Raw genomic sequence first — 26,162 nt, 5'->3', positions numbered from 1 at the left:
TGACCACGAAAGAAACTGAAGCAATAGACCAGTAGAGTCCAATGAATCTGGTATAGAGATGTTCCCTTTCTTTTTTGCGATTGTATATTGATGTGTGTCCTAAACAAACAAACAAAGCACTCTCTTATTCCAATTATATAAGACATGTTGCATGCTTTTGGAGAATTCAAACTTTGTATACTAAATCATATTTTAAAGTGATTTCACACTATATAAGTTTTGTAGTTATAAAGGATATATCACGTGAGAAACACAACAGCAAAGTCTTATTTCAAATCAAGGAAACAGATAGGTGTTGCGAAACAGAGGAAAACATTAGCATTTCTTTTGTGACGTTAGCGTTTTTTTTTCTTTCGAAAGAAAATATCAGTTTTCTGGTTGAGAAAGTGAAGTACTCACTATACGATTATGATTTGTGTCATATTTGTGAGTATTCATTAGAAAAAAAAATTATGCGAGTTGTACAATGCTATGGCTAGTTGCCTTACCACATCGCAATCTTTGCTAGACCCTGACAGAAAGCATGTCAAACCAAGTCAAGGAACAGATTAAAAAGGGCAGGTCGGCTTCCTCATTTCTAATGGACTAGCCATTGTACTAAGCTTTTGCATACATGAAGCAACTTCCATTGGATTGGCCAATGGTGTTCACCAAGGGTGTGTTTGATTCTCTGAATCTTCTTTATCTTAGCCCAATGGATACTTAGAATCTCAAAGATAAGCTTGTTTGATTACATGTATCTTCTGTTGCAGCCTGGCCTAACGAGTGCAAATATATGATCTCATTCTGGCCCGGAGCTTCACTCCGCAGCCTGACCTGATGGATACATGCTCTGCATTCGCTCATGTAGGCGGGTCCACTAATCAATGTTACAAAATCATCTTTATACGAGTAACTAATAACAATCTTAATTATTGCATCCGCTCATGCAATCTCAGATTTAGTTAACCAAACGAAAACTCAAATAAGTCTTTCCTGACAGGTACAATCTGTTGGAAGTAATAGCACTTTTAGATTTAATTTAATTAATTTTTGATATAAAAAGAACAAGAATGGATGCAAATAATCAATAATGACTATATTCCAACTAGCTCCGACTAAAATCGATTAATCTCGAATAGGATTTGACAAGTCTCAACACGCCTCGACTAGTGCATGTCCTTGACAAGATATTCGAGTTACTCGACCAGCAGATGTACTCGACTAGATACTCAAGTAGGATTTACATACACACACGATGGTGACGTAAGATGCAAACGCCCCCGTGGTGTCGATGCTCAATGCAGTAGATGATAATAAAGATAAAGTAGTCGATGCAGAGGTTACCGTGATGTCGATCCAATAGGTGATGAAAAAGACAAAGTAGTCAAAATAGATCGCGATGATGTATAGGAAGCATATCATGAGTAGTCACAATGAACGCTTCCCAATAACCTTATTCTCCCTCTTTCGGTGCAGGATCCCAAAGGCGACGGGTTTCGGAGACCTGCTCTCCCTTGTTGGTGCACACCAGCGTAGCGAGATGGAGTAGACTACGTGCAATGGTGCAATAAAGAGAAATTAGCAAAACCCTAATTACGTGTGGTGTCTCACGTCTCTCCTTTGTGCGGCGGTTTCAGATATATATAGAGGGAGAGTCGCGTGGTTGAGACGCAGCACGATCGGAGACGATTATGCCCCCACGATCAGAGGTGACCAACACGATTGCTATATATTTATCTGTTTGCCCATACAACAAAAAGAAAGAAACCATAAAAGGAGGTTGGACCTGCGCAAGCAACTGGATCCGATTTTGACAGACCATTCACGTAGGTGTCATGCACCCGTGCCCTCCACCCGCTCCCCGGCCATGACCCTAGACACAACCCGGCAAGGCGAGCAAGCGAGCGCATGTGTTCTTCTAGTCCTCTCATCCAGACATGCAAAATGGGTGAAGGAGAGAAACTCTTTTAAGTTGGTCTCCATCCATTTTCATTAGCAAGGTAGGACTAAAGAATACACACCTTCCTCATATGGTTGTACCTTTGAGATTTATTTGAAATTATACAAATATAATGGGCTAAGCCTATATATTCTAACAATCCCCCACCAAATCTCAAAGTCCCATGAAGATTTGCCTTTTTTTCAATACTGTTTGATATACCATTATTTCAGTGAAGACTGTTAAGCTGAACATCCACCTAGAACATCAAGCTACACTCATTCATAACTTGGACAATAGACTAAGCCTTGAATTGCAAGTCTTATGCAAATAAGTTTCACTTGAAGTCATAACTGATACTAGGCTACCAGTAGGCTACCCCGCGGGTGGAGCATATAAGTCATACTCTATAGTCTCTTCATGAGTTTATTAGAGATCACAAAAGTCTCATAGACTACGACCAACAGTCAGACTCATATAGGTGTGTTCTTTCAAGAATACCCTGTAGGTTAGCATCTTCACTAATTAAAGCCAATATAACACATTAAGGCAATAGCCAACCTGTCTTACAAATTTTGAGATATTTGCATCTTTACTCGAGTGGGTTGTGTGTTACTCTCCTTCAGTTAACCAATAGCTTGTTCTTCCCAGGTCCTAATTCACGATATCTCCGATCACATAGGTTGGGTTACCACTACTGTATAACTCACATGTGTCTCATACTCATCTCCTTCGATGCATTATCTATCACATTTCGTGATAGTCCCTTTTGTAAATTGATCTGCCAGCTTTTTAGCCATTTGAATATAATCCAATGCTATCACTTCAGAGTTTCTTAATTTTTTTGATAGATTTCAATCTTTTTTTACATGTCTTGAGGATTTCATATTGTCCTTAGAACTGTTCACTTTGACAATAACTGTTTGATTATCACAGTTCATAAGGATATCCGGTATCAGTTTTTCAACCACTGGCAAATCCATCAAGAGCTTATGTAACCATTCTGCCTCAACAGTGGCTGTGTCTAACTCTGTGAGTTCTGGTTCTATGGTTGATCTCGTCAATATGGTCTGTTTGCAAGACCTCCATGAAACAGCAACACCGCCAAGAGTGAATACATATCTACTTGTGGCCTTTATCTCATCAATATCGAATATCCAATTTGAATCACTATAACCCTCCAGTACTGATGGGTACCTAGTATAGTGAAATCCAAAATTCATAGTACCTAGCAAGTAGCGCATGACTCGATCAAACGTATGCCGATGATCATCACCCAGGTTAGGAGTAAACCGGCTCAATTTGCTCACAGAAAATGATATGTCAGGCCTTGTAGCATTAGCTACGTACATGAGTGATCCAATTATTTGGGAGTATCTCAGTTGACCCCTAGCAAATCTTTTATTCTTTCGAAGTATTAAGCTAAAATCATAAGGTGTTGGAGCGATCTTGCTATCCATGTAGCCAAAGCGGCTCAAGATTTTTTCCACATAATGGGATTGCGAAAATGTAATTCTATTCTCACCTCTAATCAACTTAATGTTTAAGATCACATCAGCCTCTCCTAGATCTTTCATATCGAAATTTCTAGACATATATGATTTGACCTCATTAATCACATCAATATTTGTTCCAAAAATCAAGATATCATCAACATACAGGCATAGAATAACTCCATCACCTCCACCATAGCGATAATACACACATCTATCAGCTTCATTAATAACAAAGTCCACAGATGTTAACATTCTATCGAACTTCTAATGCCATTACTTAGGAGCCTGTTTGAGGCCATACAAAGATTTCAGCAACTTACATACCTTGTCCTCTTGACCTACTACAAACTCATCAGGTTGATCCATATAGATTTCCTCATCCAACTCTCCATAAAGAAAAGTTGTCTTAACGTCCATCTGATGAATGAGAAGACTATGTGAGGCAGCCAAGGAAAGTAGTTCTCTTATCGTGTTCAGTCGAGCGATAGGTGAATAGGTATAAAAAAATCTTCGCTTTCTTTATGGGTATAACCTTTGGCCACAAGCCGAGTCTTATACTTTTTGATAGCACCATCAAGCCTAAGCTTCTTCTTCAACACCCACTTACAACCTACAGGTTTATAGCCATAAGATCGATTTGTGACTTCCCAAGTCCCATCGGCAAGAATGGAATCTATCTCGCTATGAACAACCTCCTTCCAGTAGTCTGCATCTGGAGATGCATAAGCTTTTGAAATCGACTTGGGAGTGTCATCCACAAGGTACACAGTGAAATCATCACCAAAGGATGTTATTGTCATTTGTCTCTCACTCCTTCTCAGAGTCTCACTGTCATACTCTTTAGGAACTAGCTCGAGTGTTTGCTCAGAATACTTGAGTTGTGTGATAGGCTTAGGAATTATCTCAGAGGTTTGACTAGAAATGTTATATATATCCTTCATAGAAAATATATTCTCAAAGAAGGTGGCATCTCTAAACTCCATAATTATATCAACTAGCATGTCAGATACCTCATATTTAACTACTAAAAACCTATAGGCAATGCTCCGATGAGCATATCCCCGAAAGACATAATCCATTGTCTTAGATCCCAACTTGCGTTTTTTAGTTATTGGTACATTGATTTTCACCAAGCATCCCAAAGAGTGCAAATAAGAAAGTGATAGTTTTCTCTCTTCCTATTCTTTATATGGGGTTTTCTCCTTATCCTTAGTTGGAACTTTATTTAGAATATGACACGAAGCCAACAAGGCCTCTCCCACCATGCCTTAGATAAACCCATAGTGTATAACATGGCATTAACCAGGTCAATCAGGGTGCAGTTCTTCCTCTTGGCTACCACGTTTGATTGAAGTGAATATGGAGACGTTCTCTCATGAATAATTCCATGTTTCTTGCAGAATAAATCGAAATCATTCAGGAAGTACTCTCCATCACGATCTGACCTAAGTCTTTTGATTTTTTTTTTTCCAATTGATTTTCAACTTTTGCCTTATAGATCTTAAAGTAGTCTAGAGCCGAGGATCTTTCCATTTCAACAAATACATATAACAAAATCTAGATGCATCATCGATTAAAGTCATTAAATATCTTTTCCACCCTTCGTTAACACACAATTCATCTTGCAAAGATCTGAATGTATGAGTACTAAAATTACCAAATTTCTCTCCTTGCCTACCTTGTAAGTCTTACAAGGTTACTTATATTGCACACAACTTTAGCACTTAGAATCTTTGACAAGTAAAAATTCGAAATTAAATTCAAGCTGGAAAGCCAAGTCATACAACCAAAGTTTATGTGACATAACCGTGAGTGCCAAACACTATCCTTATCTCCATTAATATTGCCGTAAATATGGTTCACAGATTTATTGCAGAAATTAGAAAGAAAAAAGCGTAACAAGCCTCCACACTCGTAGCCTTTACCAATAAAAAGTCTATATTTCAACATAACCACTTTATTAGACTCGAATACCACCTTAAATCCATCTCTACAGAGAAGGGAACCACTAATTAGATTCTTATTTATTAAAGGAACATGATGCATGTTCCTCAACTGCACGATCTTTCTCGAAGTAAATTTCACATCTATCGTGCCAACACCATGAGTAGAAGCATGAGACACATTTCCCATTAAGACGGAAGAATCTCTAGCCATCTGATAAGAAGAGAACATTAACTGTCAGCACACACGTATATATTAGCCCCAATATCAATCCACCAACTGGTAGAATGATTCACTGAAATAACAATAGGTAAATTACCATACCCACTAGTTACATCTCGTCAATGGTCACATTGACAGGCTTGGTGTTCTTCTCTTAATTAACCTTTCTTCCTTTACGGTCTCGACAATCTTTGGCCCAATGGCCAACCTCGCCGCACACGAAGCAAGGTTTATCATCTTTGTTCATCATCTTCTTCTTAAAGTTGGTGGTTTATTTGGCTTTGTTATTTTTTGCTTTGTACTTGTCATTAGAGGACTGTTGCATCATATTTGCGCTAGACTATCCATCATCTCCTTTGTTATACACATCCTTAGCTCAAGCTTTCTTCTCAACATCAAGAGACGCGATCAGAATCTCAACAGAGATCTCTTGTCTCTTGTGTTTTAGAGTAATAGCAAAATTCCTCCACGAGTGAGGCAATTTAGCAATGATACCCCTAGTCATAAACTTGTCGGGTAAGGTACACTTTAAGAGCTCGAGTTCTTTTACAATGAACTGAATCTCATAAAAATGCTCGACTACCGATTGATTATCGAACATATTGTAGTCATGATATTGCTCCATGATTTACAGTTCACTGCCTGCATCTGACACATCAAATTTTGCATTCAGTATGTCCCACAACTACTTTGCGTCTTTTTATGTACATGTATACATCACAGAGACGATCGACGAGAGCGCTAAGAACACATCCTATAAAGAGTGTGTTGGCTTCCTCAAACTTCTTCTCCTCATCAGAGAAAAGAGTTCCTTCAGGCCCGCCAGACGCAAACCAGTAGCAGTTCATAGCCTAAACTGTAGAGTGACTTTGACTTGCCATCTCTTAAAGTACACATCGGTAAACTTGTCCGGCCTCACTGCATCGGCAAAACCAGCCATCGTTAAATTAAAGTGCCTACAATAAGGTTTTGGATTGTTGGAAGTAATAGCACTTTTAGATTTAATTTAATTTAATTCCTGATATAAAAAGAACAAGAATGGATGCAAATAATTAATAATGACTGTGTTCTGCCTAGCTTCGACTAGTCCTGACTAAAATCGAATAGCCTCGAGTAGGATTCAACAAGTCTCAACACGCCTCGACTAATGCATGTCATCAGCTAGATATTCAACTAGGTACTTGACTAGCATATGTACTTGACTAGATACTCAAGTAGGATGTACATACGTACCTGATGGCGATGTGAGATGCAGACGCCCCTGTGGTGTCGATGCTCGATGCAGTAAATGATGATGAAGATGAAGTAGTCGATGAAGAGGCCACCATGATGTCGATCCAGTAGGCGATGACAAAGATGAAGTAGTCAAAGTAGATCACGATGATGTAGAGTAAACAGATCGTGAGCAGTCGCGACAAGCATTTCCCAAAAACCTTATTCGCCATTACCGGTGTAGGATCCCACCCAAAGGCGATGGGTTCCGAAGACCTGCTCTCCCGTTCGTCGGTATACACTGGTGCAGCAGAATGGAGTAGACTACTTACGACGATGCAGCAAAGAGAAATTGACAAAATCCTAATTACATGTGGTGTCTCACATCTCTATGATGGCTGGCATACATAGAGAGAGAGGGAGAGTCGCGTGGTTGAGATGTACCATGATCGGAGATGGTTACGCCGCCACGATTGTACTCTTGACCAATACGATTTCCATATATTTATCTATTTGCCCATGCAATAAAAAACAGAAACCACAAAAAGAGGTCGAACCTACATAAGCAACTGGACCTGATTTCGGCGGACTATTCACGCATTATGCTAAGTGGATGAAGAAGAGAAACCCTTTTAAGTTGGTCTCCATCCATTTCCATTAGTAATGTGGGACTAAAGAATACACACCTCCCTCACATGGTTGGATCTTTGAGATTTATTTAGAATTATATAAATATAATGGACTAAGTCCATATATTTTAACATAATCAACTAAACTTTTTTCTTTTTAACAAATATGACTCCGCTCAATATACTTCCCCTTAGCCTGTTTATACAATATAAGTCTACAATACTTCGTCCGCTCAACCAAACACACCCTAAATATGCTCTTAAACATGTGATCATACCCTGAACGCACTTGCTTCAAATACAGCAGTCCCCTACTCTCCATCCCCCTCTCACTTGCACATATACACCTCTATAATACACAAGCACTTGTGAATTGTGATCTCCCAACTGCGCCTCACAATTCACCGCAGATATCCTAGCTCCTTGCAGCTCATCGTCATGGGAAATTGCCTCGTGATTCAAGGCAGGGAGGAGATCAAGATCGTGAGAGTGGACGGCGGCAAGGTCCTCAAGATGCCATCCCCCAGCTTGAGGCATGCCCAGGAATCCCTCGCCGAGACGTCGTCGTCCCTGCCGGGCCACGGCATCTCCGGCGTGCTTCCGGTGAAGGCGCAGGCGGCTGTCGTCGGCCCGGCGGGCGCCGTCAGGGTGAAGCTGGTGATCAGCAAGCAGGAGCTCAAGAAGATGCTCGACAGGGAAGGCGTGTCACTGGACGACATGGTGTCTCTCATGCGCAAAGAGGCAATTGATCGTCAGAGCGATCAGGAGTGTTGCGGAGGATGGCAGCCTGCGCTGGAGAGCATACCAGAGGGCAGTAGTCTCTAGCAGCCGAGATCGTTCAGATATCTAGTGTCACTCTGTCAATGCTCGTGCTTACAAGTTGCAAGATAATTTTGGAATAAGTGTAAGCATAGCATATATATACTAGTTAGCATATATACATGCGAATATATAGAGATCGATATGGTGTAGGAGTTTTGAGATAAGGATTCTCTTTATCTTTTTTTGCTGCTGACATGCTCGTAAAGAAGGGGTAAAGATGATCCTGGAAATCAAACAGGTTGTTACAAATATATGCAGCATGTGCTGTCTCATCGGTCAGCACCAAGCTAGCTTTACCTCTATCATCAGCAACCTCAAAAGGGCATTGGTTGGAAATACTTTTGTTATGCGTCTGATCTTTGTTAATCGCCACCTTTCTGCTTATCTTACTCTGGTTTATTACCATGGACAGTTAGAAAATAGACGTGAGTACGTGATAAGGAAAATTCTTTACAGGTTGTGCTTGTCCTTTGGCTGTTATCTGTTATTGGCAATTTCTGCTCTTCTATCACTCTTGCTTATATAGGCATGTTCTGTACAAATCATACTCTAGACTCATGTTCTGCCTTGCATATTTAGGAACAGACAATGCCAAGAAGCAGGCAGAAATCTTATATCTGTTTGTCTGTAGTTTGTCTTTTGTCTGAATTTTAATGCTAATTTTACAGTGTGTGAATGACAGGAACCATTGTTTTGGTCACAATACCTGCATTAAACAATAAATACCAGGGGCGTGTCGATAGATATGCTGGCATGGTCCACCGGAATATATCAAGCCATTACAAGATTGTCGAAGAAAATGTGATCAGTCGACTACCGAGAAGTTTTATCAGGGATAAAGATGATTGATTTGGTTTGCAAACGTGAATATGTGACGCTAGTTGAGTAATTTTTTGCCTGTATGCTTATGCGGTACATGTCGTGGAATTAGGGATTTAGGAAAACTGGAAAAAGGAAGCCTGCTGTAGATACGGTTGCAATGTATTCTTGACTCTTGAGCAGCAAGGTTTGAAACGAGAAGATGTGCAGAAAATTGCACATCCGTCTACAGCTTTCTGAATCAGATTTTGCAACAAACTAAAGTAGTTCTTGTTAAAATAATACCCAGCAATTGCCATTGGGTTGTGAAATAAAGTGGTTGTATAAGTTTGTACAGTAACAACTATTGACACGGGGATGGTACATCTGGTTCACAAGTGCATTAGATCCTATGTCATCTGACACAGTGAACTTGTGCTATCATTACTACGTTTCTTTTAGAATCATTATCAGGCGTCACTGGCTAATCATTCAACTCCCGTTGAAGCAAACTTATTAACAAATTTGAACATCCGTCATACGTCTACAATTGACAAGTGGTAAAGGCACACCAACTCGAAATGCCTGCGAAACCTGGCATCAATTTCATACATTTAATTTCTGAACCTCTGTTTTCAAATTTACAGTTGGTCACGGTGACGAAATATGAGAATGATGGCTGAACCTAGTTCTCGGTGATTAAGAACATGTTTGTTTGGGCTTCTACTTCTGTTTTCTCTGAAAAAAATATGCTTTTGGCTTTTCTAAAAAGCTGCTTTTGAATTTTAGCTGTTGGATTTTACAATAATTTTTTGTCTTCTCAGCACACTACTTTTTAGAAAAACTACTCTCAGCTAGATTCTCAGCTTCTAGTTCATTTCCTCAGGAGCAGACTTCTGACTTCTTCAGAAGCTATTTTTTAGCAAACCCGTTTGTTTGGATTTCTGACTTCTAGTTTTCTGACAGAAGCAGAAGTCAGAAACAGCTTGAAACAAACAAACCCTAAAGTTACGTCATGGTGACTAAGGTTACGAATGGGCTGAACGGGTAATAACTATTCGGGTCTCAATTTGTATATTATTACTTCTATGCTATTTTTTTCCAAAAATACTCTTATACTCTTTATACCACTCTCATGTAATCCCTATACTATCTTTGGATAATAGGGAGTATTCTAGTCAATCTGAATCATCCGATCCAAAAAATAAATAGCCCAAATTACTCTGAGACCATTGTAAAATTTCTCTTTTTTTAAGCTATGAGCAGAGCACTGCTCTTTCATTCAAGAAGGAGAAATTTAAATATTACAAATGTTGTGATGTCACGGGCAGGGGGTATGAGAGGATGATCGGAGGTGGTATGAATGTGTAGATGGAGGTCGTGGGTGAGGTTTGGGCGCCGACCACAGTACTACGAAAATAGATAGGAACGTAATTAAAATAAACTTCTTGCTTTCCCTGAATAGATGATGACTGTTCCTTTATATAGAGTAGCTGGCTACAATTTTGGAAACTAACTCAATCTCCTAATCCAATCCGAACTCTATCTCTATTTCTATCTATATATCTAATCGAATCTGAATAAAATCAAACCGAATCATAATTGAACTAGATCTCTATCTCTAATCCTACTGCTGCTGGCCAAAAGGGCCCAAATCCTTGTGCATGACATCCCCCCCCCCCCCCCCCCTCGGACAATCAGCTCGTCCTCGAGCTGAAACACCATAGCTTAGGGAGGGGGCTTCAAAGGAAGAGCAGCATCTAAGAACTCCGCATCTTCGACGATCTCGAGGGCGAACAGCTTGGAACATGTGTAACCTGGAGAGAACTTTTCATCACAATTGAAGCACAATCCTTGAGCATAACGAACATCCATGTTTGCCTGAGACAAACGCTTGCGCGGCAAAGAGGGCACCACTAGTGTCATTGTCCCGGACCCAGGTGAAGCGACCGAAATTGAATTGGAGTCGTTATTAACCGAGATCCCTGGGGCCAAAGCATCATCCGTGGATGGCAAGAGCAAACATTGTTCATAAGCCTGGGCCAACATAATGGCGTCATCAAGAGTTTGAGGCCGATGGAGAGCTACATCCATGTGAGGAGGATTTAGGAGACCCACTGTGAAGAGCTGAATCTGTTGAGATTTAGTGAGCTCGACGTCGCGGCATGCCAAAGAGAAGAACTTGCGCAATAGTCGCTGATGGTGCCAATTCATCGTAGCATGACAATTTCGCCCAACGGGCTATCCGTCGTAGGCGGCCCAAAGCGTCGGAGGACGAGTTAATAGAAACGCCGCCATGTAGGAGGGCCTGAATTGATCTCTAATTTGTAGTACCACATCTGAGCAGCACCTGACATATGAAAAGATGTGTACCATACTTTCCAATCTTCAGGAGTGCATTGGCCACAAAAAAATTGATCACATCCATTAAGCCATAGCAAGGGATCATCTTTGCCGTCATAGGTCGGGAATTCGAACATGTGGAAGCGTGGGGGAAGATGGCCATCAAAACGATCATTGAACTGAGGTGGATGGTGAGGATGACTGAGAGCAGCTGGCTGATGAAGGCCAAGCTGGTGGTGATAGTGAGGCCCTTCAGCAGCGTGAGAGATGATCTTAGGATGAGAATCCCCCAATGCCGTGGTTTGTGGAAGCCACTAGGCTGGTGGAAGTTGATGCTCCTCCTAAGCAGCCGAAGAAGCAGGTGTGCTGCTAGCCATACAAGCCATTAAGGCCACAACCTGCTGCTATAGTTCGACTATCCTGGTTGGTAAGGATTCCAGAGGTTGCACACGAGCGGTGAGTTGAGCCATAGCTGCCTTCAGGTCCTGAACAACGGTCTGAAGTGTCTCAATGGAGGTGGTGGTAGAAGAAGCCATCAGATCGCTGGAGACTGATACCATATTGTCATGAGCAGGGGTATGGGAGGATGATCGGAGGTGGTATGAATGTGTAGATGGAGGTTGTGGGCGAGGTTTCGGCGCCGACTGCTACAGTACTACAAAAATAGAAGGAAGGTAATTAAAATAAACTTCTTTCTTTGCTTCTCCTAAATAGATGCCGACTGCTCCTTTATATAGAGTTGCTGGCTACAATTTTGGAAACTAACTCAATCTCCTAATCCAATCTGAATTCTATCTCTATTTCTATCTATATCTCTAACCAAATCTGAATCAAATCAAACCGAATCCTAACTAAACTAGTTATCTACCTCTAATCTGGCTTATTACATGTGATTATATAAAAAAATTTGTTGGATATGTATCGAATAATTGTACGGTATATGATTTGGAGTTGATTACGTATATGATTTGGAGTTGTATTAGCGGTATATAATAGAATTCTAATAGGATTGCTGAATCCAGACCTCCTTATAAATATGAGAGGGGTGATGTTGTTTGTAACTATGATAGTATAGCGACAAATTCCCATGCATGTATGTGCTAATGGTGCACCAGGTGCACTGCCGGAGCGTAAGTGATGGGCTAGAGCAGGTAGTGCACAGGCAACAGGTAGTTTAGAGGTGGCACATAGGGAAAATTAACGATGACAGGCGGGTTCAGCGACAGCTTCGGACAGACAATTTCCGACGAGGGCAAATAGTCGGGTGTTTGGCGAGGTGACACTGTAGTTTTGGTTAGACGCTGAATGGATTAGTGTATACGTGACAAGGCGTGTCACAAGGTCATAGACATAAGCTGCGCAGTTGCTGAAGCATGACAGAAGGTCACAGAGACATTGATGAATATTGCAATAGGCAAAGGAGGAGAGGCAATCGACTGGTTAGCCAGACCTTTGGCTGATGTTGTAGTGCTTGGTGATGAACATAGGTTGTCGACGGTGTTTGATCGTGATGCGCATGGTAACTAATAAGAGTTCGATGGTAGTAGTCGAACAATTTGTGGGTACATGGCAGAAAGTCCAGGGAAGGTTGACGGACAATGTCCTTGGAGGGTGAGCATCCCGTTGCGTAGAGTGGACATGCTAGTGGTGATAGGCCAGTCATACCATGGGTAGCAGAGATGAACAGACTGGCAACAACGACATAGGAGCGTGAGGGCTGACGGTGGTTATTCTCTGTGGTGTAGCAACATGTGACGCGAGCTCAAAATCCAGGATGGCATTGGAGAGGACTTGAGTGCTTTCAAATCAGCAAGGGCGCAGATCGATTTGAGTTATACGTACATGTTTTTAAAGTGTGGATCGATGGATGTGAAAAAGCTTTAAAAACTGAATTAGATGTAGAGATCATTGAGATTTTGGTCTGAGACTACTAGAGGCTATAATGTAAGACATCGAATAATCGTAGTAGCTTAAATAGTCAGGTGAAAAAGAAATACTAGTGTGAAAATTTTTATGTGTAATTTGGAAAGCAACAGTGAATTTCTCAGTATCAAAAATCAGTCAATTGGGAGAGTGTATGTCTGATTTAGTTCAGAAATGATACGAAGATACTACTTGTATATAGTTCAATTGAGCGCTTGTTCTAATACTACTAGATATAACGTTCTTTTTTTCGTTGCTTAGCACGGAGAACAGCATTTGCATGCCAAGATCAACAAGATGATGGTGTTCTTGAAGAATTGATAGATAAAATCATAATAATGTAGTAACCTCTGAGTAACTTTTATGGAGAAGATATTTCGCCAAGTTTGTCATTAATAAGAAATGGATTTTTTATTATTTATTTTTAAATAAAAATTGTAAATATATACGTCTATTTTGAAAAGAATTGCACTTGGGTCAGGAAAATATGCAGATCTAGACTCATATATTTACAATTTTTTATTTTAAAAAATAAAATAATAATAAATTCTAAGAAATGCTCAACGGGCTACCTTGATCTGGGCCGAGGAGAGCACAGGATTGGAGGCCCTGTTCTGAAAAACGGTGAATTTTTATATATATTTATATATTATTTTTAATATTTACAAAATTATATGCTTATTTTAAAATTTAGTGAGAATAAGGAGGCTGCTCTTACTAAATTTTTACATGAATATGTAATTTTGTAAATATTAAAAAAATATAAAAAATCTGAAAACGGCTCATTTCACTGGGCTCACGAGTCTTGGACGAGCCTTTACGGGGAAGCGGGCCTGTCCGAGCCACGTGCCCAAGCTTGAATTTTTTTTTTCTTTCGAAAAGACAGGCTTGATTTCAATCCCGCATTGAAGCATCATGAACAATCTTATCGCAGTAAAAATAGGAAAATAACTAAGTACCATTTGTGTTGGTGAATACTACAGAATGCAATTATTTTGTGTAGGTGACCACTAGAAAATCCCTACTACATTAGCCACCATCTCAATCAAATGCACAAAGTTTTCTGATGCGGACAAAAGGAAGTCTGAGTACAAAGCAGCAGCCAGCAGGTAGCAGATTTCAGAAATCAGTTTTAAGATTAATTTTAATTATTTTTATATTTTTTAATTTTGTGACTTTGTAATTTATATGAGTTCAACCACTAATATGTTAAATTGTTAATCTTTTCAATTATCAGTTCGTCCTAGGTATCATGTCATTGAGAAAGTACGCATCGGGTAGTGAAAAAAGGAAAAAGAGAAAACAGGTGGATGAGTTAATAGAATCACAGAAGGGGGCAATGGACAAATTCTTAAGGAGTAATACGGGCAGTTCACGAACCTCAGATGAGTGGGCGATAGTTGCTGTGGAGGAACAAACTAATGTGAATGATGATGACCAGTGCCCTAACCCTACGGAAGATAATGTTGACATCAACGAGGATGATAACAATGTAAGTGGTCATGACAACATATTTAATTCATCTGCTACAGAATATGCTAGTGTTGATGAGCAGCCGGTTTTTACTACAGATATTTATGATCCAAGAAATTGGGATAATCTTGATAACAAAGCTAGGGACATATTAGTGGAGAAGGGGCCTATAAGAGAAGAAAATATTGTATTTCCTTTAGATGACAACTCAAGACATTTTTCGTATGCTCATTTCTCTAGAAAAATGAGCAATGGGGAGGTTCATGACAGAAAATGGTTAGTGTATTCGAAGCACGTTGATAGAGTGTTTTGCTTTTGTTGTAAGATTTTCAATTCTAGAAATTGCAAAAGTTCATTGGGGCGTGATGGATTTAGAGATTGGAGTCATATTAGTGAGAGGCTAAAAGAACATGAAGTTAGTGTTGAGCATATTACCAACATGACCTCTTGGAATGAACTGAGAGCTAGATTGAGGAAAAGTAAAACAATTGACAAAGATTTACAACAGCAAATCACAAAGGAGAAAGAACGTATAAGACAAGTTTTACTAAAAATAATTGCCATCGTCAAATTTCTTGGTAAACGCAATTTGGTTTTTAGAGGATCCAATGAGCAACTCTATAATGACCATAATGGCAATTTCTTAGCTTGTATTGAGATGGTTGCAGAATTTGACTTGGTGATGCAAGACCATCTTAGACGTATTAAAAACAATGAGATTCATTATCATTATCTTAGTCATAAAATTCAGAATGAGTTGGTTTCTCTTTTGGCTTCTGATATTACAAATTCTATCATAAAGATTGTTAAAGAGGCAAAATATTTCTCCATTATCCTTGATTGTACCCCAGATGTGAGTCATCAAGAGCAAATGAGTTTGTTGGTACGATGTGTTAATATGTCCGATGGCAAAATAAAATTAGAGGAGTTTTTTTTGGGTTTCTTGATGGTGGATGATACATCTGGTTCAGGGCTTTTCAATGTATTGATTGATTCTATCAAGTCTTTTGGTCTTAATATTGATGATATTAGGGGTTAAGGCTATGATAATAGCTCTAACATGAAAGGAAAACACAAGGGGTGCAAAGACGATTGCTTGATATTAATCGAAGAGCTTTGTATATGCCATGTGCTTGCCACAGTCTTAATCTTACTCTTTGTGACATGGCTAAATCATGTGCTAAAGCTATTTCATTTTTTTGGAATTGTGCAACGGATATATGTATTATTTTCTGGTTCTACCAAAAGATGGAAAGTTTTGCTCGAACATATTCCAAGTTTAACTGTGAAATCGTTGTGCAATACTCGTTGGGAGAGTCGAATCAAAAGTGTAAAACCAATTAGGTATCAAGCTCCTGAGCTAAGGTCAGCTTTGTTAAATTTAAGGGAAGCTGATGATACTGATCCCAAGGATAAGAGTGATGCAAAAAATTTATTTGAAGTGCTTGGCATCTTTGAATTTATACTTGGTATGGTTATTTGGCATGACATTTTATTTGTTGTTAACACTGTGAGTAAGAAGTTGCAATCACCGTCCATGTGCATTGAGTCTACCTTACAGCAAATTGAAGGCATAATGAATTACTTTCACAGCTATAGAAATGAAGGATTTGCTTCTAGTCTGATCATAGCCAAAGATATTGCATCTGAAATGGGTGTAGATGCATCATTTCCAGTAAAGCGTCGTTCTATTAGGAAGAAACAGTTTGATGAAATTGATTATAATGAAGCAAATTTGCAAGCTGAGAGGGCTTTTGAAGTTGATTACTTTTTTGTTATGGTTGATATGGAAATTACTTCATTGAAAACTAGATTTGAAGAACTTCAAGAATTCAAAAGTATATTTGGGTTTTTAATGAGTTCAACAATCTTGAAGTCATTGGATGGTATTGAACTAAAAGACCGTTGCACTAAATTTGCAGAAACTTTCTCTCTAAAGGGTTCATCTGATGTTGAGTTAAATGATCTAATTTCTGAGTTAAGTGTTATGCAGTTGACTTTACCAGATAGACCAATGTCTGCCATGGAGATTTTTGAGTTTGTCAGAAATGCATATTGTTATCCTAATATTTCTGTTGCTTATCGGATCTTATTTACTGTACCAGTGACTGTGGCATCTGCTGAAAAAAGCTTTTCAAAGTTGAAATTATTGAAGAACCATTTGAGGTCTACAATGTCACAAGAAAGATTAAACGGTCTGGCAACTTTATGCATTGAGAAGAAATTATTGAATGAGATTGATATTGATACAATCATCAATGACTTCGCATCTAGAAATATCCGAAGAAATTTTTAAGGTAATATGTTTGAAGTATTCCATATAAATATTGTTTTTTATGTAATTTAATTTTTTATCGGTATCAATATAAATATATTTAGGGCCCTATATTTAATTTTGCACCGGGCCCAAAAAATCTCAGGACCGGGCCTGAAAGGAATATATATATTTTGTGCTCTTAGACATGCCCTAAGTGAATTATCTTTATCTATAATTTGAAAGTTTCCAGTTCAAGTAGAAGGAATGACCTAATCCTCATGTCATGCATGCATACCGCTGACTAGCTAGCTAGCTAAATATTCAGCCCCTACCATCTATTTATTGAAGCTGTACGCAACAACAATACTAATCATAGAAACAACTGATTGATCCAATCTCATCCGACCCAAACCACTTATTTCTGCAGCTGGTAGAGGCTAAACGAGCTATTTCAAATCATGCATGAGGTTTCAACTACTGTACTAAATGTTAAGCATGCACCGATACTTGCCATTTGTTTACTATTATAAAATCTGACAAGGCATACAAAATTCTTCTGCTAGCTAGGAGTCAGGTTCGTGCATCACCTAACTCAATCATATAAATTCTTTGTCGTAATGTCTTGCGCACATTTTCGATCCAATCAGTGGCAAGAAAATAGTGGGTGAGGATAGGAAATAAAAAGGGATGGATAGGAGCAGCATAGATTAGTAAAGAACTTTAATTTTTCGAGTGTAAACTGAAAGAGACATCTGTTTTCTGATTCCAGCTAACCCTCTTACCCATTGAAAAAGATTCTATGCTTTGTTAGTGAATTGGTGATAACTGATAAGGAATCATGGTAGAATAACACTTACATACCAAATTTATGGCCTTCTTTTGTAAACATCTGATATGGAATCACACAATAGTGGAGTTCTCTTTCACTAGATTAGATACGCTAAGCCTTGTATATTTAGTACACCAGTCTAAGTCACGTGAACACTAGTTGAGGACCTCAGGTGTAACTTTGGGAAGCAATGGTGAAGTTTCTGATTTGCACTTTTTCAGTATATATGCAATGCATGCAGTGTTGCTTTCAAGTGCTCTCTTGCAAGACATACTATATCCAAATTAATAACGAGTCTCAGTCCAACGCACAACTTTGACAAGTGAGCATATCAGCTAGAAAAACAAGCTCATTGATTGATTGGACATAAGAATGGACTAAGCAATTTAATAAATTATCTCCAACATTTTGGAAATGGGATATTATTGGAGAGGCACTGTTGGTTTAGGTATGGTTTGACAAGGCATGGATGTTGACTCTTTAATATAGGGGACAGTGTCGAGAAAATTAAAATCAGATACCACAAACTACTTTGCATGCATTATTTTCTTACTCATAATTGGGCATTGACATGAGTACTAAACAATACATCAATACAAGATTTCCTTAAATGTAGACTTGTTTAGTATATGTTTACCTTAATATAATGCTTTTAATTAGTTAGTTTAGCTAGTTTATCTTTGAACTAGAGTTAGATAAGACATTACACTTCATGGGGCTAGGAGAAATGTGTATAAATCTAGTAGTGTAGGACGGAACGTGAGGAATTGTTGACAGATGGTTCACAATATTTGTTTACTGCTAAAATGTCTATATAATCCAATCGATAGGTTTAGATTTTTAGTTTGTATAATAATAAGGCAAATGATCTTGAGTCGAAATGAAAGATCACAGACACAGTCAAAGTCTAAATTAGATAGTCTGGACATGTTGAGTAGAAAACCAGTTGCTCCAGTAAAGTACTTTCAATTTTAAATGGAACAACTACATTTCAAGGGCCCAAAAAATTATTTCCTCAACAGTGTGAGACTTAATTCTTTCTACAGCTCTTAAAAATTAAAATATTAAGTACTTCAACTCATATCCATTCCATCCACCCACAGGTCTTCCTTTCAATCTTTGGAACAAAAGAAGGGTAAGCATGAAATGAAGTATCATGTGGGGCATCCCCTACGACCGACGAATAAGGCTCACAGGGACGCGCAAGGGGGCGTGAAGATCATCCAGAAGCTTGCTACATTAGTTAATTTGTTTCCAGATTTGTTAGCATTGTTATAAGGTTGTTAGCTTCAAGATTTTATTGTTAGTTTGTTAGCAGAAATTCACCCTTATAAGGGGAACTATCGTCATTCCATAAAGGCAAGCAAAAGATTAGTCCAACTTGGTTTACCCTTCATCTCCCCTGCCTCGTGGGCGCGGTCGCCGGTCATGGCACCTCACTGCGCTGTCAAGGTCCAGGCCCGAGACTTGCTACCTTCCACGATTACGCTCTTCGTCACCCACCTTCAGCCAACATCCCACCTGCCCATGACAACTTGGTATCAGTTAGCTCGGGTTATGTTTCCATGGAGGCCCTCACCAAAGCTGTCAACGACCTAGCGGCAATCATGGCCAAGCTGTCCAACCAATTTGCCACCCTAGAGCCGCTCGTGCCTCTCGCACAAACCCTCAAGGATCTGCCGAACAAGGTCACCAACCTCCAGGCCTTGGTGCCCGACAGCACCGAACAAGTCCAGGTGTTGAACCTGGGCATCGCTCGCCTGGAGATTGGCCACACGCTGAGGAATGACGCCAGGGACTCACACGATGAGGACGACGACACCTTGGAAAAAATTAGCGACACGGGCAAGTCTTCGGCCCAGCCACCGTTCGGCAGCACGCGCCCTTCCCATCTAAACCCCAATGACGACAATGGCAACACCCACTTCCACCCACGCACAAGCTCGACTTCCCCATGTTCGACGGAAAAGAAGATCCCCTACCATGGCTTAATCACTGCGAGCAATTTTTCCATGGACAACACACACTAGAAGATCACAAGGTATGGTACGTGTCCCTGCATATGATGGGCGTGGCTTAGTTGTGGTATTACAGGCTTGAACTCAACTCTGGGACTCCTCATGACGATGCTTCATCAAACTCGGGCACACTAAATTTGGCCCACCGATGATAGACATCCCACTATGGGAGATCGTTGAACTCTGACGGACCAGCTCCGTGAACAACTACTGCGACCAATTCCTCACCCTTGCCTGCCACGACATGGAGCTGAACGAGCACCAACAAGTCCAACTCTTCATCACTGGCCTCATTAACCCGCTCAAAACTGATGTGGCACTGCACCAACTGGTGACCCTGGACGATGCAATCATGCTGGCTCACACTTATGAGCAACGCTAGCTCTTGCTAGCTGAAAGTGCATCTAGACCCCCTAAGTGGGTTTTGGCTTATTGATGACAAAACGATTAAGGAACTAACATGCTTATCTAAGTTATGAACAGGTTTAAGCATTAGTTGAAAAGATAAGTGACGTTTGACGCCCGTCGAAACAAATGGAGAATCAATGAAGAGTACTCAATAGGATTTAAATTCTTTTATTTTTGAAATTGAGTCTAGGATAGCAGCTCTATTAAAAGTGTTGCATTTGATTGCTTGGTTAGTGTCTCAATGTTCAAGATATCCCTTAGAACCAACTAGTTGAGAGACACAATCACCCACGAACACCGAGTTTATTCTGCAAAAATTCACTGAGTCCGGATACTCCGGTGTACACAGGATACTCCGGTACTCAGTATTTAGTCCGGAGTCTCCGAGGTAGACTCCGGCAGAGAGTCTCGGTTACGGTTTATTTTTTATTGGAAAAAAGACCGGAGTCTCCGGTGTACACCGGATACTGCGGTAATTTATTGGTTAACAGACCGGAGTCTCCGTGGGAGACTTCGCCAGAGAGTCTCGGTTAGGTCTTTATTTTAATTAAAAAGGACCGGAGTCTCCGGTGTTCACCGGACACTGCGGTAAGTGATTTAGTGTTAACTCGGAGACTCCGGCAAAGACTCTCGGTTAGCTTTTAATCTTTTTGATAAAAAAAAAAGACCGGAGTCTCCGGTGTGCACCAGATACTCCGGTACCTGGAGGAGCCGGAGGGTCCGGCTAGTCTCTGGACTTAATGTTTTTGGAAGCCCTGTCAGGACCGGAGACTCCGGTAATTTAACAGAACTGTAACAGCTAGTTCTGACACGTTCTGTGACCGTTCTGACGCCGTTTTTGGATTTAGGGCCGGATACTCCGGTGTTCACCGGATACTCCGGTCAGTTCTGACAAAACAGTAACGGCTAGTTTTTGAGAGAGGGCTATAAATGCTCCCACACCCTATGGCATTTAGTACTTGCTGTTGCTGGTGAACTTTAGACCTCTTTAGCACTTTAAGAGCATTCAAAGACCCTCCAACCACCTCTAGTGCAAAGTTTGCAAAAATTTAGAGAGTTTGTGTTTGGAGAGGGTTCAAGCCACTTCAGCATTGAGTTCTTCATTGAGCATTCACTGCGATCATTTCTCTTGAAGTTTTGTGCTTCTAGACGGTAAGGCGTCGCCCGTAGAGCACCCAAACTTGTGGAGTGCCACGGGAAGTTTGTAAACATCTTCGAATTGAGTAAGAATTTCTAGCTTGATCTTGGTGGTCGCTAGAAGAGGATAGGGTTGGAAAAGACCCGGCTCTTTGTGAGCTCCTCAACGGAGACGTAGGCACTTCTTTGTGAGGTGGCCGAACTCTGGGATAATCTCTTGTGTTCATATTGGTGCAGTTTGTTTTATTGTGTGAAATTTGTGATTCATCATACAAATTGCTCTAGTGATCATCTTGCTAGTGTTAAGTGTTATTCTAGCTCTGTGATATCCAGTAGACCTAGCTTCAACCTTAGATTCTAGCTATTAGCTTTAATTCGTAGTTGTTCTAGAATTCCTGTATAGACCGGAGTATCCGACCTTCACCGGAGTATCCGGCAGATTTAATCCGCTGTTTTAGTTTTAATTTTCAGAAAAGCCTATTCACCCCCCCCCCCCTCTAGGCACTTTCACCAGCTCCCAACGCCACAACCATGCATGGCGGGTCGCGTCCTTCTTCGCGCGTGCCTTCATCACCGAGCACCAATATGACAATGATGGCCGGCTTCCATGGGCGCTACTGCGTCGGCTTCTGCGTCATTAGCTCCCATAGGCAGTAGCAAGACCACCGCCCTCACATCAGCACTGTTGCGAAAGCGGCTGACCCCTGTAGAGATGGCGGCATGGCGGGAGCAGGACCTATGCTACAATTGCGACGAGAAGTACGTCTTCGACCACCGATGCAAGCGACTATTTATGAAAGTGCATCTAGGCCCCCTAAGTGGGTTTTAGCTTATTGATGACAAAATGATTAAGGGACTAATGAGTTTATTGAAGCTATGAACAGGTTTTAGTCTCATTGGTGAAGATATACGACGTTGACGTCCCTCGAAAAGAAAAAAAGAAGCGGTTTGCAGTACTCAATAGGATTTAATTTGATTTTATTTTTGAAATTGAGTCTAGAAAACCTGTACTATCAAGAAGGATGCAATTGTTAGTTTTGATGGTGTCTCAATGCTCAAAGTAACCTATTAGAACCATAAGTTGAGAGACACATTCACCCACGGACATCGGGAAATAGGCAGAGTGCTCTGAGTCCGGATACTCCGGTGTTCACCGGATACTCCGATACTCAGTATTTTAGGCCGGAGTCTCCGAGTGAGACTCCGCCAGAGAGTCTCGGTTCTGAATTATTTTTAATTGTCCGGAGTCTCCGGTGTTCACCGGATACTCCGGTGTCTGGTGAATTTTGGCCAGAGTCTCCGAGAAAGTCTCCGGTAGAGAGCCTCGGTTAAGCATTTATTTTAAAAAGACCGGAGTCTCCGGTGTTCACCGGATACTCCGCCAGAGAGTCTCGGTTAGCGTTTAATTTAAATGACCGGAGTCTCCGGTGTTCACTGGATACTCCAGTACCTGGAGAGGTCGGAGAGTCTGGGAAGTCTCTGGGCTTTTTCTCTGTGGCGACTAATTGGCACCCGGAGTCTCCGGTGTTCACCGGATACTCTAGGCAGTTCAACAGAACCGTAACGGCTAGTTCTGACACTGTTCTGAGCCCGTTTTGGATTTCAGGCCGGAGACTCCGGTGTTCACCGGATACTCCGGGTTAGGTGAGCCAGAACAGTAACAGTTAGTTTTTTAGGGTCAGCTATATATACCCCCACACCTCCTTGCATGAATGCTTGCTGTTGCTGCTGAGCTACACTTTGAAAAAGCTTTCTAAGAGCATTCAATAGCTCTTCAAACCACTCTAGTGCTTCGATTGCTCTAAAATTGAGAGATTAGGTTTGGAAGAGTGATTTGAATTGTTGAGCATTGAGTTCGTCATCAAGCATGCACTTGTGACATTTCTCTTGGAGCCTCATGCTCCTAGACGGTAAGGCGTCGCCCGTAGAGCACCCAAAATTGTGGAGTGCCACGAGAAGTTTGTAATCTCCATCAATTTTAGTAAGAAAACCTAACTTGATCTTTGTGATCGCTAGGAGAGGATAGGGTTGAAAAAGGCCCAACTCTTTGTGAGCTCCTCAATGGAGACGTAGGTACTTCTTTGTGAGGTGGCCGAACTTCGGGTTAAATTCTTGTCTCCTTATTTTCGTGCAAGCTTTACTAATTGTTGTAGTTTTGGAATTTTTCCCAAATATCATTATTCATGAGAATCTTACTGCAGGCTATTGTTGCTTAATTATTTTACTCTTAGTAGAACCTGTGGTATCTCTTAGATTCTAGTAAACTTGCTTAGTTTCATTTCGATTTTGAAATCATGTAGAACCCGGATAATCCGGACTAGACCGGATATTCCGAACGACCGGAGTATCCGACCTTCACCGTAGTATCCGAGCTCTGAATAATCCGCTGCTGAGTTTAAATTTTCAGAAATGCCTATTCACCCCCCCACCCTCTAGGCAACTTTAAGTATATTCAATTTGTCATCGAGATCATCGTCTTTGATGATGTCGACAACACGTCGACTGCCACATTTGCAATTTTGGCATAGGAGGAGGAACCAAGCATCTCGCTTCATGAGTTAACAGGCATTCACGCATGGGGCACCAACACAATGAAGGTCTACGCTCACATGGGTTCAACCCTGCTCACAGCCCTGCTCGATTCGGGGTTGACGCATAACTTCATCGACGACACCGCAGCGCGCAAGGCGGGCATCCCCATCCAGCCGTGCACTGGCCTTAGCATAGCAGTTGCTAATGGAGATCGTGTCATGAGTCCTGGCAAGTGCCTGCACATGAAGACATACATCGACAGCGACGTGTTCGCCATCAACTTCCATGCACTTCCACTCGGTGGTTACAGCATGGTCCTAGGCATTCAATGGCTTGGCTCACTAGGGCCTATAGTCTAGGACTTTGCACGCCAGACCATGTGCTTCGTCCGAGATGGCAAGCACTTCCTCTGGTCAGGCGTGGATGCCCCCATCCCCTCCAACACTCTGCACTTTGACCGACCCAAGCGCCACCCTTTTGGATGCCCTCCTCAATGAGTTCACGTCACTCTTCGACGAGCCCCAAGGCTTACCGCTGGTGCGACACATTAGCCATCGTATATGGCTAGTCCCAGCCACAGAATCAGTGGTTGTGTGCCCCTACCATTACGCCCACATCCAAAAGGATGAGCTTGAGCGCTAGTGCGACAAGATGTTGCATCAGGGAGTCATCCGACCTAGGACATCTGTGTTCTCTTCACTGGCACTCCTCATCAAGAAGCAGGATGGCTCATGGCATTTCTACGTCGATTATCGAGCGCTCAATGAGAAAACCATCAAGGACAAGTTCCTGATCCCGGTGGCAGAGGAACTATTCGATGAGCTTCACAGTGCGAGATACTCCACCAAGCTGGACATGCGTTCCAGGTACCATTAGGTGCTCATGTTCCCGCCCGACATCGAGAAGATGACATTTTGAACACACCAAGGCTTGTTCGAGTTCGTGGTCATGCTGTTCGGCCTAACCAATGCGTCAGCCACTTTTTAGGTGCTCATGAACGACATCCTAATGCCCTTCCTCTACCGGTTTGTCCTCGTATTCTTTGATGACATACTTATTTATAGCTCATCATGGTTGAAGCATCTCTGTCACGTTCGCACAATGTTTCGCACGTTGTAGGACCATCAACTATTCTTGAAGCGCTCCAAGTGCGCTTTTGGCACATCGACCGTGGCTTACCTCGACCACGTGATCTTGGCGGATGGAGTCGCCATGGACCAGCAAAAGGTCCAGGCTGTGCTGGACTGGCCACGACGTTCATCAGTCCGTGCAGTCCGAGGTTTCCTTGTCCTCACTGGGTACTACCGCCACTTCATCAAGAACTATGGCACCTTGGTGGTGCCCCTCACCAAGCTCTTGCACAAGGAAGGCTTCGCTTGGACTCAGGAGGCCACAAAGGCATTCCACGCCCTCTAATACGCCCTGGTCACCACCTCGGTACTCTAGCTACCGGACTTCACCGCTGATTTCATCGTCAAGTGCGATGCATCCAGAACCGACTTCGGAGGCGTACTTCACCAAGGCAAAGGATCGGTGGCATTCTTTAGCAAGCAGATCATGCCACGGCATGCCAAACTAGCCGCATATGAGTGGGAGCTGATCGGGGTCCAAGCCATCAGACACTGGCGTCCGTATCTTTTGGGGCGCTGATTTGTCGTTCACACAGACCATTATAGCCTCAAATTCCTCCTCGACCAGCGCCTGACGACCATACCACAACATCAGTGGGCTAGCAAACTCCTTGGCTTCGACTTCATGGTCGAATATAAGTCGGGTGCCTCCAATGTCGTCGTCAACGCCCTATCTAGAAGGAACGAGGAGCGCGACACGGCTGCAATGGCCCTGTCCACACCGTCCTTTGCCATGCTCGATGAACTACACTGAGAGATTGCATCCGATGTCGCACGCAGAGAGCTGTGCACCTCTATCATCAGTGGCGCACAACCGGTCCAGTGGGGAGTCATCGATGACTTGATCACATTCAACGGCCGCATCTATGTACAGACATCCTCGCCAAGCTTGCAAACTCTCGTAGCAACGGTACATGACATGGGCCATGAAGGAGTACAGAAAACTCTACACCGACTGTCGGCGAACTTCCATGTTCCCAACGACCGAACAGTTGTCTAGGAATTTGTTTGTGCCTGCACCACCTGCCAACGGAACAAAAGCGAGCATTGCAGCTGGCAGGCCTCCTT

The 26,162-nt window shown here is 41.6% G+C and overlaps 2 protein-coding genes across 2 annotated transcripts; both read left to right on the top strand.

Moving 5' to 3' along the window:
* The first annotated feature begins 7,680 nt into the window (after positions 1–7,680).
* Positions 7,681–8,667, top strand: LOC133887190 (uncharacterized). The gene has a single exon (XM_062327144.1). The coding sequence runs from the start codon at positions 7,863–7,865 to the stop codon at positions 8,247–8,249; it is 387 nt and encodes a 128-aa protein (XP_062183128.1). The 5' UTR covers positions 7,681–7,862; the 3' UTR covers positions 8,250–8,667.
* Positions 8,668–24,041: 15,374 nt separating this feature from the next.
* On the top strand, positions 24,042–25,380 carry LOC133887266 (uncharacterized mitochondrial protein AtMg00860-like). Its single transcript, XM_062327207.1, has 2 exons — positions 24,042–24,278; positions 25,084–25,380. Exons 1-2 carry the CDS (start codon positions 24,042–24,044, stop codon positions 25,378–25,380), a joined length of 534 nt encoding a protein of 177 aa, XP_062183191.1.
* The last annotated feature ends 782 nt before the right edge of the window (positions 25,381–26,162 follow it).

Source organism: Phragmites australis, chromosome 12, assembly GCF_958298935.1.
Source record: "Phragmites australis chromosome 12, lpPhrAust1.1, whole genome shotgun sequence".
Lineage (NCBI taxonomy): Eukaryota > Viridiplantae > Streptophyta > Magnoliopsida > Poales > Poaceae > Phragmites > Phragmites australis.
This window is presented reverse-complemented; position numbering and strand designations above follow the sequence as displayed.